General features: G+C 31.8%; 1 protein-coding gene across 1 annotated transcript; it reads left to right on the top strand.

Annotated features, from left to right (window-relative positions):
* Positions 1-4017: 4017 nt before the first annotated feature.
* LOC141721011 (uncharacterized) lies at positions 4018-5461 on the top strand. Its single transcript, XM_074523737.1, has 3 exons — positions 4018-4290; positions 4450-4579; positions 4675-5461. Exons 1-3 carry the CDS (start codon positions 4158-4160, stop codon positions 5297-5299), a joined length of 888 nt encoding a protein of 295 aa, XP_074379838.1. The 5' UTR covers positions 4018-4157; the 3' UTR covers positions 5300-5461.
* The last annotated feature ends 11010 nt before the right edge of the window (positions 5462-16471 follow it).

The following is a 16471-nucleotide window of genomic DNA, read 5'->3' on the forward strand; positions in this document are numbered from 1 at the left end:
GGATGATTAACAAAGCCATTGACGGATGATCAAATGACTATCAACGGATGTTTAATATAGCAGTCGACGGATGATCAATTAAACCATCAACGGATGTTCTGAAAGTCGATGGATGATCATATGAAGAATTCAAACAGCAGTTGAACAGTGAAAGCTGACACACAGCCGTCGAGATGTATACAAACACACTATGGAAGCCCATTAACTAGGTAATAGAGGACGAAAAGCAGCAAAGCTTAAGACTGATAGTTTTTATATTTGTTCAGTCTTTTTGACTTTGTAATCTTGGTATTATATAAACCAAGAGTGTAGCAAATAGAAAAATAACTGAGATAGCTGAGAAACACAAAAACAGAGAAATCTTTGTAAGCAGAATCATTAGAATTTCTTGTATTCTCAGTAGTTCCTTTTGTAAGCAGCTGTGAGCATTCTTGCACACAGAGTCCTCTCGATATATTATATATATCTCTGGTGGAATTGTTTAAATCCACCAGAAAGTTTTTAAAGACTCTTGTTTTTAATTACTTATGTTTTGATTCAATTAAGTTTCTATTCCGTATTGTGCTAATCAAAACATTATATCTATGTTCGAGTTGAACATTTTTATTTCGAGAAAAATGTTCAAGAATTCCATTCAACTCCCCTTCTGTAATTCTTGCTATATTGTTAAGGGATTAACAGTCTTAATCTTGTTAAAGTACATGCATGTCTTGCACAACATGATTGGTCCCGAATTTGCGGATCTAGAGTAAGTTCTATTATGTAAAATTGTTTGTATGTATATTAGTTGTATATTGTATAAGTGGGTCTAGTATACTTCTTTTTGAAGTTATACCAATGGGTTTAGTTTTGAGATTGGAAATTGTTGAAAAGAGTTTTGAAAAGAAAGTAAAAAAATATTATTTAGACCGGTAACCTAAAAAGATCTTGGTGTGGTTTGGGGTCGCGGATGCTATATTTCGACTGTTGGTACTGTTGAGTGATTAAACAGATTAAATTTATTGAGGTTTCATAGTGACGTCCAAATACTCTGACCCCGGATTTGGGGGCGTTAGACTTTATCTGTCCCGCTTTTTTGTCCACTTTACTTTGTACAAGTATTTATTCAAATATAACATAACTTCATTTATTGGGTTTTTTAAAAAAAAATAGAATAAAAATTCAAATTATCAAATTTTTATTCATATTTTTTTTAAAAAAATAATCTATAAACTATGTTTAATAATATGTATCTCAAAATAGTGGGACCAAATAATAAAAAAGTATAATTTAGTGAAAAAAGTAAAAAAATGGTTTAAGTGGTGGGACTAAAATAATATTTAATATATAAAGGGGGTGAAGTTGAAGAAAGTACAGGTTATAAGTGAATGTAGTTAATTTTTATATTATAAAATTTTACTTCTTATAATGTATAGAATTGAATAAAACATTTAAAAACGGTACAGGAATGAGTGAAACATATAAATAATATATATATATATATATATATATATATATATATATATATATATATAGTAAGTGTTAAATATATGATTTTATTAAGGTCTTGATCTAACACCTTAAGATTTTAGTTGAGCTGGTTACTCAACAGTAAGTAAGTAATAAGATTTTAGTTGAGTTGGTTACTCAACGGTAAGTAAGTAATAAAGAAAGTTAAAACGTCACGTCCCATACATTTGAACTAGGTCCGGATCGCGAATACATTAAACGCAACAAAGCATTTTAATATTGCTAGTCAGCCAGAGACATGTTTGAACACAAAAGCTTATGTACACATGTGGAGTGAATTTAATTATAATTAGTTCTGTCTCCCAGATTGAATATTATACATAATCATTTGTGTGAATGACAGGTGGAATGACGCTATTGTTCTTAATTTAGCTGACGTACAGTGGCTAATTTTTTGAATTATTTAATTAACGTTATAAATGATGTTAAACTGTTACTGCGGAACTGTAGTTTTTATACTGAGGTGTTTTACACGAGTACTAGTATAACTCATCAAAATACGTAGTCAGGGAAACGCGTATGCGATCGGGAATTTGACCTTCGACTTTTCTACATCAAGACACGAACTTCTCTAGATTTGTGCTCCATCTTACCTTTTGAAAAAATTAAGTATATTAAAAAAATGTAGTTGGATAATTTTTTTTTACCAAATACCTTATTTGGTGTATTAAAAAATGAGAATTGAGTTATGTTTTAAAAAATCAAATTTTGGAAACAATAAAAATGGGATAATTTTCAAAAATTATCCTTAAATTTTGTATTGAAAAGACAAGTAATTTGAGACAATTTTTTTTCAAAAGTAACATCTATATTGGGATTAGACGAGTAGTTAACATTTATTTTATTTTAAGTGGCTTTTTTGTTTTTAGAAAATGCAACCACTCTTTGTGTGCATAATTTTTTATAGAATTTGGAATATCTTAAAATTGATAATATCAAATGTTATCATTAGTTATGAGCTTAAAAAATGTTCCAAACACATTTTATTTTTGAAATTAAGTTACTTATTTTCCTGAAATGTACTTATATTTATGAATTTTTTTAGAAGTAACATAGTTTTTTATTTTGAAAATAGGACTTGATCTTAAATTTTTGATAATAAATATTATATTTTAAAAAATTATAGATTTCAATTTTTTAAATAAACTACTTACGACCTTTATAAGTTTCTTTGCAAAACAGGTCCTGTAATTCTAGGCCCGTCCTCCTTACACGGCTGCTTTAAATCATCTTCCAGCAAAAACAATTACTCATATTCTAGCAGAAATTTTAACATGGTTAAAAAAGCGAGAAAAGTAATTCATAGATTGTCATCCACTCATCCTATATACCCCTCTCCTGTCATCTTGTTTTAGCCATTTGAATTTATATTATTAAACACTTTTTATATAATATCATACTTCTTTTTACACGCAATTTTAAAATGTAAAAAAATCAAAATAATAAAAAAAAATTAAAAATGTATAGGTTAATTAAAAATATAAATATTTCAAAATATAAATATTTCAAAATATTTATCTCAGATTATTAAAATAATAGGCCAAAATTTTAAAAAGAAAACAAGGATGAGAGATATCTAGATATATAGATGGATGGGGGTGAACTGGTGATTGCCGATTGGTGAGGAGAAGGAACATGGATACATTTAATTAATGTAGAACTATTTAGGGATGGAACTAGGGTCACAACACACTGCACACATCAGTGTTTTCTCCTGACATAAAAGTTGACCCCACATCCGTCCCAAATTAAGTTAACATATAGACACGTGAAATTTATATTATCTGATCAGATCTATTTGGGATAGATTCATTTTTATATTAAAATAAATAAAAATTATTTGGTTCAAATTGGATTTGATCCGATTTCAGGTCTAATTCGAATTCAAAGCGGATGTCATTTAGTTCAGGTCTAATTTGGATAAAATTCGAATTAATATCAGACAAAATTCAATTTGAATTAAATTCGATCCAGATATTGACGGATCATAACTCATTTATTTTTCTAAATTGTGAGGCTTAAAAATATTATTTTTATTAAATATAGTACTTTTAATATAATATAATGTACTTTTACAATAAAAATATGATTTAATAATTATGTTATCATAAACATAAAATACTTTTAAGTATGAATTTTGCTTATTCGGTTGGTATAATATATTATTCGATTTTAATTGATTTTAATTTATAATCGGATCTAATATATCAGATCAATTGTGATTAAATTTTCAGACCGGTTTAATTTAATTTTCAGATAATAAGTGAATTATATGATTTGAATTTCTGATCGGATTCCAATTTCATTAATTTCAGTTCGATTATTTGAATGTTGCCAGGTCTACGCTCGAAAATAAATAAAATAGAAAGTTAAAATAGTAACTGTTACGAGGCGAGCATCTTCATTGCATCTTCTAGGTGTTCGCAATATAATATTCGAAAAACACGTTTTAGTTTCCAAGGTTGGTCCCTATATATAAGTGTGAGTATCCAGGTTTCATTCAATCATCTATCCTACTCCGATCTGCAACTAAAGAGAGTGAGTGAATTAGAGTGAAGTGACTGTGTGTAATCATTTATAGATTCTCTTCATCATCTATTATCTTATTTCTGCTCAAACAAAAGAAAAAGTTCTAGAAATTTAAAAAGATGGTGAGAGCACCTAGCATTGACAAGAATGGGATTAAGAAAGGTGAATGGAGTAAAGAAGAAGACGATAAGCTTAGAACTTACATTAACAGATATGGTATTTGGAACTGGCGTCAGCTACCCAAGTATGCAGGTATGTCTCGGAAATTCTAATTCTAATTCTAATTCTAATTCTAGTTCTAATTGTTATAGTACTAGTGTTCTAGGAAAATAGAAGTACTTTGTAATCATTTAAGTATGTAAATCTTATCACTGAACTAATTTTAAGTTTGCAAATCTGGTGGAAATTCAGGGTTAGCTCGTTGTGGGAAGAGTTGCAGACTGCGGTGGAAGAATTATCTGCAGCCTAATGTTAAACGGGGTAACTTCACCAAAGAAGAAGAGGATATTATCATCAACTTACATAATCAGCTCGGAAAAAAGTACGATTACTGAATTCGAATAAGGCTCTTTGGTTAATGTAAATATATTGATTGCATCATCTATATAAACACTAACACTTTTCATTATATTACAGATGGTCAATTTTTGCAAAAAATCTACCCGGAAGAACAGACAACGAAATTAAAAACTACTGGCACACTCATCTAAAGAAACGCACACCAGGCCAAAATCAAATATTGCCATCCAATGTAGTGAAGGTGGAATCTAGCTGTCAAACTTCCCTTGTATCGAAAGAGGAGATCAATCAAGAGTCATTTGATAATAATCATCAGCAAATTTCTGATACCGGTCTTTCTCAGGGCATAACCTCTCCAAGTATATCATGTTGCAGTGTACTCTCCCAAAGTTATGATGCACCTTCATATCAAGAATCATCGGCTAATTTCTGGAACCAACAACTCATGATTGAAGATTATGAGTTAGCACAAGGATCATCTTGCAGTGAATTTTCTTTCGGCTGTTCCGACGATTCTAATATTAGCAATCTAATGACGGCTGAGGACCATGCCACTGTTATTCCTTCGTATGAATGTTTCGACGATTTTTGGAGTCAGCCATTTGAGACCGATTACATGAACAATTCGCACAAGGATCGACAGTTGTTACTGGATCCTGTTAATCCAAGTTCTCCAATTGCTGATGAAGTATTTTTGTGGTCATACGACTTGAGTGACGAGAGTACTGGGTGGAACATATAAACTGCATTATAAAAGAAGAAAAGGGAAAAGGAGAACTATCTATTTCGCTATGTATGAGATACCTGATAATTAAGTATTTAGTCTTTCTTTTTACTGAGCCATGCATCTACTAGTCTGTAAATTGGTACTTTTGAAAGAAAATGCTCATGACTTAAACATAAACACATGTATCACAATATATGCTCAAGGTAACCGATGTACTGTAAATATGTTTATCGGTAAATGTCGCAAGATTGAAGAACAAGCCTATGTTTGTGGGGTGGTTATCAATGCAAGCCATTGTCAGCAGCAGTATAAAATGGCGGGGCATCGTCTATTTACACAATAAATTCTATTAATTATAATGTTGTATGATACTTTCTCCGTCCCTAAAAACGTTTTTTGTGTTGGACACGTTTGCCAATGCACATTTTTTATTGTTAATATCTTTAATTTTGTATTAGTATTAAATATAAAAACTTCATTATTGTATTAAAGTACTCATAAATACGAAACTAACAAAATCACATGATTATGTTTGATCTTATAGATTATATGTAAATTAGTAGTCAATCGTTTATCATGAACGGTACTAAAAGTCAAAATGAGAAACTCATTTTGGGACAGAGGGAGTATATTCTTTACTCTATAATAACTGAAAAAAATATAATTATTTAATAATCTTTTTTTTGTTTGATTTGATTATTCTCTATTATGATTGTTAGATGTTATTAACCAAACAATTGGGTCATTAGATCCAAATACTCAAATAATATACCACCAAATTTCTCGGTTCGAAGACACCAATAATAAACATTTATAATATTACTAGTTTACGGCCCGTGCGATATATGGGTCCTAGTTAATATTTAGATATTTTTATTTCTAATATATGTAATTTTATTAAAAAATTATATAAATAATTAAATACTAAATAATGATTATATAATTATATTTTTATTGTGTGTAATTTTAAGTTAAGTTCAGGTGTATAAATAGTATATGATTGATGAGATATATGTAAATGTTTGTTGTTAGTGAGATTCGAAACTGAAAACTTATATGTATCTTTATAAATAATAATATAAATAATTATATTTTTATATTTTTATTGTGTATAATGTCAAGTTAAGTTCAAATGTATAAATAGTATATGATTGATGAGATCTATGTAAATGTTTGTTGTGAGTGAGATTCGAAACTGAAAACTTATACGTATTTTTATAAATAATAATAAAAATATTTACTGTCAATAAGAACTTAATGCATATTTATAAATAATAGTATAAATGTTTGTTGTTAACGTGATTCGAACCTGAGAACTTGTGTAGTGTCTTTTTTTAGTATTTGAATCTAACGGCTCAGATTATTTGATAAAGAAGATCTGACGGTCAAGATGAAAGGAGATAACCAAAATGAGGAGATAACCAAACTACAAATTATACCATATTCCGGTTATTATAGTTTACTAGCTTAAATCCCGTGCGATGCACGGTTCCCGTTAATATTTAAATTTTTTATTTATTCCGTCATATTATAATTTTAAAATATTTATATAAATATATAATAATTATAAATTTGCAATAAAAATTATAGGATAACATGTGGTCGTAGCTGAGTAGGATAAGTATATTATATCTAGTAGTTTAACAATTTAGTAGTTTATCTGATACATAACACTATTTATTTTTTATTTTTAATAATAGAATAAGTTATATTTGTAATTTAGTAGGATAAATAGACTATGTGTGTATTAATTTAATAATTTAGCAGTTTAGCAGATATATAACACTATTTATTTATTTTTCTAATAACCAAAATTGGGAATAACCGTTGAACCAAATTATACCCCATTCCGGTTATTATAGTATAGATATATAGCTTTACAACACGTGCGAGGCACGAGTCTTCATTAATACTTTTATATTATTTAAAATTATAATAAAAAATGGATCATTACCTTATTAGTATATTTATATATAATAATATAAATATTTGTTGTTGCCGAATTCGAACATGAATCATGGGTAGTGTATAAATAATAATATAAATATTTGCTGTTAGCGGGGTTCGAATCTGGGAGTTTTAGTACTGTATATATAAAAATATAAATATTTATTGTTGGCGGGGTTCGAATATGTGAGCTTGAGTAGTGTATGTTATTTTAGTATTTGAATCTACCGATCCTGATCACTTTATTAAAAAAAATCTGACGGTCATAAATGAGGATAACCAGGCCAACCAAAAAAAGATATACCAAATTATATCACATTCCGATTATTATAGTATAATATAGATTTATAATCGAAGTTCGAATCCAGCAAACAAGCAAAGAATTACTCTCTCTGTCCCTTTTTATTCGTCACATTTGACTTTTGACCAGTTAAATTCAAAATTTATTTATTTTATCAATTGGTAAAATAAAAAAATATCATTAGAAAGAGTTTCTAATTAACTTTAATATGTAATTTTTAGTTTTTTATAATAATCTAAGAGTAATTTATAATCTTTGGTAAAAAATTACTCAAATTGACCCATAAAAATAGAAATGTGACAATTAAAAAAGGATGGAGGGAGTATATTATTATTTATACATTACCCAAGTTTCCAAGTTCGAACCCGACAACAACAAACATTTATATTATTAAATATAAGATTGCAAATAAGCTCTCAAGTTCGAAAGTAATCAATAACAAATATTTACATTATTTTTTATAAACAAATTAATAAGGCTAATAGTTTAAATCACATCAATCATATATTATTTTATGCTATTTAATTTTAACTAAAATTGTATACGTTCAAATTAGAATTCTCAAAATAAGACTATTAAATTTAATATTTTTATTAATAATATAATTTTAAAATAAGGCTATAAAAATTTATACATCAAGGACAAATTAAATTATAGTTTTGCAGTAACAATTTGTCTTCAAAAACAAATTAATAAAAAAGCGGGACTATACAGTTTTGAGCATGCCTAACAATCGAGCAACATATATGATCATGCTATTCTCAGTTTTTGCTTGTTCATATAATATATTTAATCAATATTTATTGATGAATAGGTTATTTTTTGACAATTTAATACTAGTACATCTCACCTGCTTTGTCCCCAAGACCCTGACTTGGGACAAAAAGAATTCGTAATAGTTGGAGATGGAGACACGATAACGTTCTCCATATTTTGGAGTTTATCAGGTATATTAATTAGTAAAGTTCATGATTGTAAAAATCGGTAATCGGCACTAATCGATTTAGGTACCGCTTAGGGATTAATCGGTAAATTGGGGATTAATCGGAGGGATTAATCGGAACAAAAATAGGATATATTTAAATATTTTAATAATATTTAATATATTTACCTTATTTATTATGAAATATATAATTCAAAAATATTATATAAATATCAATCGAATTTCAAAAAATAGATCTGTCAAATATTTTTTAAGAATTAATCAGGGATTAATCGGGGATTTTTAGAACATAAGTTACATAAATGAGTTTGAAGGCAAAGCTGGTATTCGCACATGGGGTGATCCAATTATTACTATGGCTCGTATATTAACAATCAAAATTCAACTATTTTAATACTTGTACTTTAAAATTACTACTACTTTTTTGTCGGATGACCAGTGTGATGACGATAATGTTCTTAAAATAGCTGACGCTAGTGCAATGTTTAAAAAATTAACTCGTCATGATTTATTCCACCGAGACAGCCTTAGTGCAAGGACTATTTAATGGTTGGTTTTCTTTATTAGGGCTGCTAAGCCGAGTTTCGAGTCGGTAATTTGCGGAGATTAGTCTAGTCTACTTATTTAATTAATCGAGTCTAAAAAATTCAACATGAACTAGACTCTTTTGATTACATGACTCGAGTCTGCTCGTTTATGTTTCAACGAGTCGGGCGAGCAAGCTCGTTTATTTTATACTTAATCAAGTCTAATCATCTAATTGAATTCTTTACACAAATATTATGCTGTAGACACCTATTTGTCACCTAGCTGTTTAATCATTTACTGGAATGCTTTATGATCGTTAGTTTCATTCCCCTCATATGTTAGAGGTGGCAAGTTTGTTATTGGTTATTTTTTCTTTGTCTGACTATTGTCTCTACATATAGTCATGAGCTGTAATACATAAGGCAGACTGAATATTTACCTTGCCATATCCTTTTAGCATTTCATTATTTTCTCTGTGAGTCCATCTGCAATGACATCCCTTTCTTGATCTTTTTTTACTCTTTATGGTATCAGAGCCAACCATTGCAAGTTGTGTCAAGAGTAGATACATATATTTCAGTCTCATTTCTTTAAAATCTGTTTCTGTCATTTACCCAAACACCTTCATACCTTCTTATTCCTTCATCTTTCATCATTCATCACACGATGTCATGGAATAGACTCTCTTTTCAGGATCTTATGAATCCGTTTTACCTACACCCATCATATGGAGCAACTTCTGTTACGGATGAAAAACTTCAAGGGTCGTCTGATTACAGGGCTTGGAAAAGGGACATGGAAATCAATCTAGCTTCAAAACGAAAGTTAGGGTTTGTCACAGGAGGAGTGCCGAGACCAACTGATCATGTTCAAGCAGATCTCTGGGACACTTGCAACAGTATGGTAATCGTTTGGTTCACTTATAACGTGTCTCCTTCTATAATCCAATCTGTATGTTTATGGACTCTGTTGCTGATATTTGGTCTAATCTTGAGTCGAGATTTCAATTAACAAATGGTTCTTGTAAATACAAGATTAATAAAGCAATGTATGAGTTACGATAGAACACTATGTCTATTAATAAATAATATACTGTTATGGGAGATACCCTTAACATTTTGCCTACTGTGTCTAACCCCACTGCTGATGTTAAGACTTTACTGGAAACTATAATGTCCCGGAGAAATGAGAGTCGCTTATTTCAGTTTCTTAATGGTTTGAGTGACATATATAACCCTCAACGCAACCATTTCTTGTTGTTAAACCCACTTCCTTATGTTGAAATTGTGTTCGCTGCCTTACAACAAGAGGAAGCTCAACGTAAAATGTTGAATTTGAACTCGTCAGACAATAAATCTGTTGCTATGTTTACTAAAACCAATGTGGCAAGAATTGAAAAAATTTCTGCGTGTTCTGTGTGTTGTGGTAAGGGCCTTAAGAATGACAGGTAATGGTATGTCACAGGTACTCTAAGTGGCATTCCAAATATAGTCAAATTCCCTTCATCTTCAAACCTCGTTTTAAGCATCCATCAAACCCAAAGTGGAATACTAGCAATAGAATAAGGGCTCTTAAAACTGCTGCTACCGCCCAAGTCACCAGTCCCTCTTCTTTGTTTACACCTCAACAATTGGCTCAACTAGCCCAACTAATGCCTCAATTAGCAATGCAACAGAGAGGTTCAGATACTGACAAGGAATTAGAGCAACCCTTTTCAGGTATGATGTCTTTCTCCACTGCAGATTCTACTCTAGACTCCTGGATTATTGATTTCGGGGCCACAGATTAAATGACCCCGGACTTTCAACAGTTGTTTAAGCCTCAACCTCTGGCCTCTGCAACAAAGATCAACCTACCAACTAGAGCTCAGGCACATATCTCTCACTTGGAAATTGTCAAGTTGAACACTGGTTTAACATTGAAGAATGTTTTATGTGTTCCTAGCTTCCATCATAGACTTCTGTTAGTCAGAAGGCTTATATCTGATAATAATTTCCAAGTGCAATTTTATAATACTCATTGTGTCATCCTTGAAAACAGTCCTAAAGCAATTAAAGGCATTGGAAAGGCTTATCAGGGGTTGTACTATCTTATTGATCACTTGTCTGGAAATGTACCTGCTGCTTGGTTGGATATTGAGACACCCAGGGGCTCTAACTTGGCAACTCCAAATTTTGATATCATAGGACTTAATAAATGGCACCATCGCTTGGAATACACCTCTGCAGCCAAGCTTAAGTTGATACCCTGTGTACAGCCCTTTCTGAATCAGCAAGCAAAAGTATGTGTTACTTGTCATATGCCCAAATTAACTAAAATGCGTTACTCTTTAAGTGGTTCTCATGTACAGAAACCATTTGATCGTATCCACACATTGACATATGGGATCCGTACAAAGAATTTACTAGAGGTAATTATAAGCATTTTTTGATAATAGTGGATGATAATACAAGGCACACGGGTTTATTTACTCCAGTTTAAGTCAGATGCTCTCTCAGCTATTCAAACCTTCTCGAATTATGCTCAAAAACAATTTAAGGGAGAAATCAAAGTTAATCGTTCGGATAACGCCCTTAAATTCGATGACCACGCCTGCAAGTCATTTTTTCAGCAAAAAAGGATCCTCCACCAGACATCGTGTGTGAGACGACCTCAAGAGAATGCCAGGGTGGAGCGTAAACACCGGCATATTTTGAAGGTGGCAATATCTTTACATTTTCAAGCTACATTACCTCTACAATACTGGGGAGAGTGTGTGATGGAAGCGGTGTATATTATTAATAGGTTGCCTGTTGCGGTTCTGAAATACAAGACCTCATATGAGTGCTTATATGCTGAGCTACCAGACTACAGCCCAATGAAAGTGTTTGGGTGCCTTGCCTTCTCAAACAACCCTACTGAAATGAACGGGCAACCCTGCCCTGCAAAAAGGATACAAGCTCCTAAACTTGTTGACAATTAAGACATTTGTGTCTCGAGAGGTGCTCTTTCATGAATTTGTTTTCCCCTTTCAGTCAACATCAAAGACATCTTATATGCATCCTCTACAACAAGCTATCCCAGCTGCTCCCACTACATTGGCCTATGAAGATATATTTTCTTTCCCAGAGAGTATTGTTACACCTTTGCCAAGTGAGACATCAAATCAAGACTCCAATATTGATACTCCAGTAGAGGAAGACTATGCAGACACTGAACCACTCCTTGTGAGAAGATCTAATAGATCTCATTTTGTCCCAGCTTGGCATAAAGACTATGTTACATCCTCTAGAATAAACATTTTGGTTGTTACATTTGTTCACCCGACCTTCAGTTGTTTCATGTCTACATTGACTGCTAATTCTAATACAGTGTATTTCAGAGAGACTGTTACGCATGACCATTGGGTCAAATCCATGAACGTCGAGCTAGAGGCACATGAATAAAATAATACTTGGATTCTCACAACTCTCCCCCTGGCCAACGTGCAATAGGATCTAAATGGATTTATAAAGTGAAATTCAACCCTGACGGAACAGTCTTGAAACACAAAGCACGACTTGTAATACTGGGATGCAAGAAACAATATGGACTTGATTATCACGAAACCTTCACACCAGTGGCCTAGATGACCACCATGCAGACCTTACTAGCAGTGGCTGCAATGCAAGATTGGCACACCATTCAAATGGATATGACCAACGTATTTTTACATGGAGATTTACTAGAAGTGATGTACATGAGTCTTCCTCAAGGCTACCCAACTATGGAATATCGTATTGAAAAATATCAGTCCTCCAAAGCTCCTGATGTGACACTTAAAGTATGCAAACTTCAGAAATCCCTTTATGGCTTAAGACAATCTCCAATGCTTTGGTTTTCCAAATTTTCTGACACTATTCAACACATGGGCTTCATTCAATCTAAAGCTGAATACAACTTATTCATTCTTCACTATCCTTCCAACATTATACTCGTGCTAGTCTACGTGAACGATCTGCTGATTTGTGACAACTGGAAAAATTCGATAGATGACCCCAAACTCATGCTGTCCCAGTCCTTCAACATGAAATACTCAGGCCCAGTTAATTACTTCTTGGGTATTGAGATACATAGATCCTCAGTTGGGTTCTTTTTATCTCAGCAAAAGTATGCTGCATCTTACATGAATTTGGAATGACACATGCCTAACCACTAAAGCTTCATTTGGTCATATTGGCAGCAGATATGGGATACCCTCTTCTAGAACCATCTTCCTACCAAAGGCTAATAGGTAAGCTTATTTACCTCATAATTACACGACCCGATATTGCCTTTTATGTGCAAATTTTGACTTAGTATATGCAGAACCCACCTATGTACATATGCAAAGTGCAAAACGCCTGTTGAGATACATCACCGACACTGCCACTCAAGGTATTCTACTGACCTCTTCTACTACTGCACATATAACCGCATATTGCGATAATGACTGGGCTGGATGCGTGAGTTCCCAAAATTAACTTCTGAGTAATGTATTTTTATGGGGGTTCACATGTTTCTTGGAAAACGAATAAGCAAACCGTGGTTACTCGTTCATCTGCAGAAGCAGAGTATAGAGCAATGGCTCTCACTGCTTGCGAAATCACATGGTTGTCAACTATAATAACCCCAATTTTTGGAGATTTTTGAAACCCGGATGAATAGTAACTTTTGCTGACAATGCTGATTAAGAAAAATTATCAGACCACGATATATAGGAGTACTGTTATGGAAATTCTAAGATCGTATTAGTATTCCATAAAGAAAATAAGTGTATGTAAAAGCTGTCGGACTTTGAAAACGAGCACTTTTATTTTTCCCCGAGATTTCCACCAGACATTAAGGGATTTAAGGAATTAATATTAAGATGAAGGATTTTAAATTCAAGGATTATAAAGAAGAATTAATTTAGGTATTAAAAATACCAAGAAGATTTTATCAATAAAACCATTAAGGTATTTAACCAAACGATCAACGAGATTGAGTGATAACCGGACAAAGAAATGAATAACGACTCTTGTAAATACCTTTGTAAGTGGCAAGGCAAGTGGATGGTTGATCAAACAAGAAACCAAGTGATAGTTAGGAAGGAATGGCTAGTTAATTATATAGTTAACTAGGGATGATCTCATCTCACCATAAATCACCAACACATGGCAAATGGTGAGATCATCTTCCACTAACTCCTTTGTTTATTATTAACCTAGAAAAATATCAAGACAACCCATCATTATCCACCACATTATTCCACCAACACAAGAAAGCAAAAGCATTTCCTCCCCCATTTCCATTGTTCTCGGCCAAAACAGAACCAGCACACTAAAACTGCTGTATCTCCTTCATTTCTCAATCAAATATTGTGTTCTATAGCTCGTTGGAAAGGTATTGAGATGGCCTACAACTCTTGTTCACAAGTATCGTCCAAATAATCATGGTAAGACCCTTATTTTTACAGTTCTTTAAATCGGACTTTTAGAAACTTCAAAGCCTAACTTTGTGTTCTTGATTTCTTTGGAAAGATCAAGCTTGTAGGAGGCTCCCTAAGGCTTCCTAGCAACTTAACACCTCCCAAGGAAGGTATAAACTTCAAACCCTAGCCTTTACTTTATTTGTTAGTAAGTTTAATGGTTGGTTTTGTGAAATGAGAAGCATGGATTGTGATTATTAGTAGTTTGGTTTGATTTGGAAGTGTTTTGGTAATTGAAGCTTGATTATAGTTCATAGGTCTTGATTGTGGTTGTTTGAGTTGAAAACCTTGGAGATTATGGACTGATGTGGTATGGTTTAGGTGAAATTTTGTTGTATTGATGGTTATGAGTTGGTTGGTGGTTAATTGGAGTAGTTTAAACATTGGTAATCGCGTAAATATAGCCGTCGTAATGTCCGATTTACTTTAGACTGCTTTTGTTCATAGCATTTGGACCCGATAACTCCCTTCTAGATTATGACCATTACCATGTTTATATAGTTCATATTACGAGCTTCGTTTTGATATGTAGTTCGTTTGATTCCGATGTACGGTTTAGGAGAAACGACCGTTTTAAGTAACGGCGTTTCGCGAACGAAACTTTTTCCCTCGCCTTACTTTGAAACATAGGTTAAAGACCAAAAAGGGTTAATTAGTGTATGAAACAATTATGGTAATAGTTTTAGGCAGTTGGTAAGACACTCGCGAAGGAATCGCCTTAAAACTTGTAATGGTTAAATTATAAAAAATGGTGGAGCCGAGGTACTCGAGTGACTTAAGAGAATCAGTAAGCGCAAAGCGAGCGTTAGAGTCTAAGGTAGTTAGAGTATAGATTTACAAGTGACTTTGGTTTAATTCCAACTTACTTGTTGTTTATACGTTACCAGACTCGTCCCGAGCCTTTTATCACCCCCAGTCGCCCAGGCAAGTTTTCTACCCGTTATACTGTTGTTTTGATGTATATGTGTATATGCATGATCTTGTGATAAATGCATATTTGTTATTAGCAAATTCTTGCGATATATTGTAGCATGTGATATGGTATATATGCATGCCTGTTTCGTATTCTTGATTTATATATCTGTTGGTTCAAATGCTTTTTCGTTGCATAATACCTATGCTAGAGATAAGCGGTATTTGCGTATACCCTTAGTATAGGGGATCAAAATGTGAACTTTTTCTAAAACCGGGAGGCGAGACTCCCGAGTATAATATATATTTATATATATATATTGATATAGTTTTTAAAACTATTAATCGATTAAGGTTTATTCGATAACTTTATTTTATTTAATGAATATTATTACGAATATTCATTCGAGGGCTTATGACTCCTTTATTTTATTTAATGAATATTATTACGAATATTCATTCGAGGGCTTATGACTCCTTTATTTTATTTAATGAATATTATTACGAATATTCATTCAAAGACTTATGACTTCTTTATTTTATTAAATGAATATTATTTTGAATATTCATTCGAGGGCTTATGACTTCTTTATTTTATTAAATGAATATTATTTTGAATATTCATTCGAGGGCTTATGACTTCTTTATTTTATTAAATGAGTATTATTTTGAATATTCATTCGAGGACTTATGACTCCTTTTATTTTATTATTTGAATATTATTTGAATATTCATTCGAGTGCTTATGACTCCTTTATATTATTTATTGAATATTATTTGAATATTCATTCGAGGGCTTATGACTCAGTTTATATTATTTAATGAATATTATTTGAATATTCATTTGAGGATCTATGACTCCGATTATTTGCTGAGATATATTCTTTATTTTATTAAAGAATAAGGTGCCGATAATCAAACTTATCTTTGATTATTCAAATAAAGATAGTACTTTCGTATAAGTATATCTTTGGTTATTTAATACTCATTTCAAGTATAAGTTTTAAAACTTCTACTTCAATTATTTTTATAAAGATTATTCTTTATGGGAATATTATTTAAATAATAATATTCAGATATTTTCTAATA

The sequence above is a fragment of the Apium graveolens genome, chromosome 4, assembly GCF_009905375.1.
Source record: "Apium graveolens cultivar Ventura chromosome 4, ASM990537v1, whole genome shotgun sequence".
Taxonomy (NCBI): domain Eukaryota; kingdom Viridiplantae; phylum Streptophyta; class Magnoliopsida; order Apiales; family Apiaceae; genus Apium; species Apium graveolens.

Bases quoted from the DNA above. Each gene is read 5' to 3' on its own strand.
- LOC141721011 (XM_074523737.1), top strand. From the start codon at position 4,158: ATGGTGAGAGCACCTAGCATTGACAAGAATGGGATTAAGAAAGGTGAA. The intron at 4,291-4,449 runs GTATGTCTCGGA...GTGGAAATTCAG, and splicing joins TCAGCTACCCAAGTATGCAG to GGTTAGCTCGTTGTGGGAAG. The intron at 4,580-4,674 runs GTACGATTACTG...ATTATATTACAG, and splicing joins CATAATCAGCTCGGAAAAAA to ATGGTCAATTTTTGCAAAAA.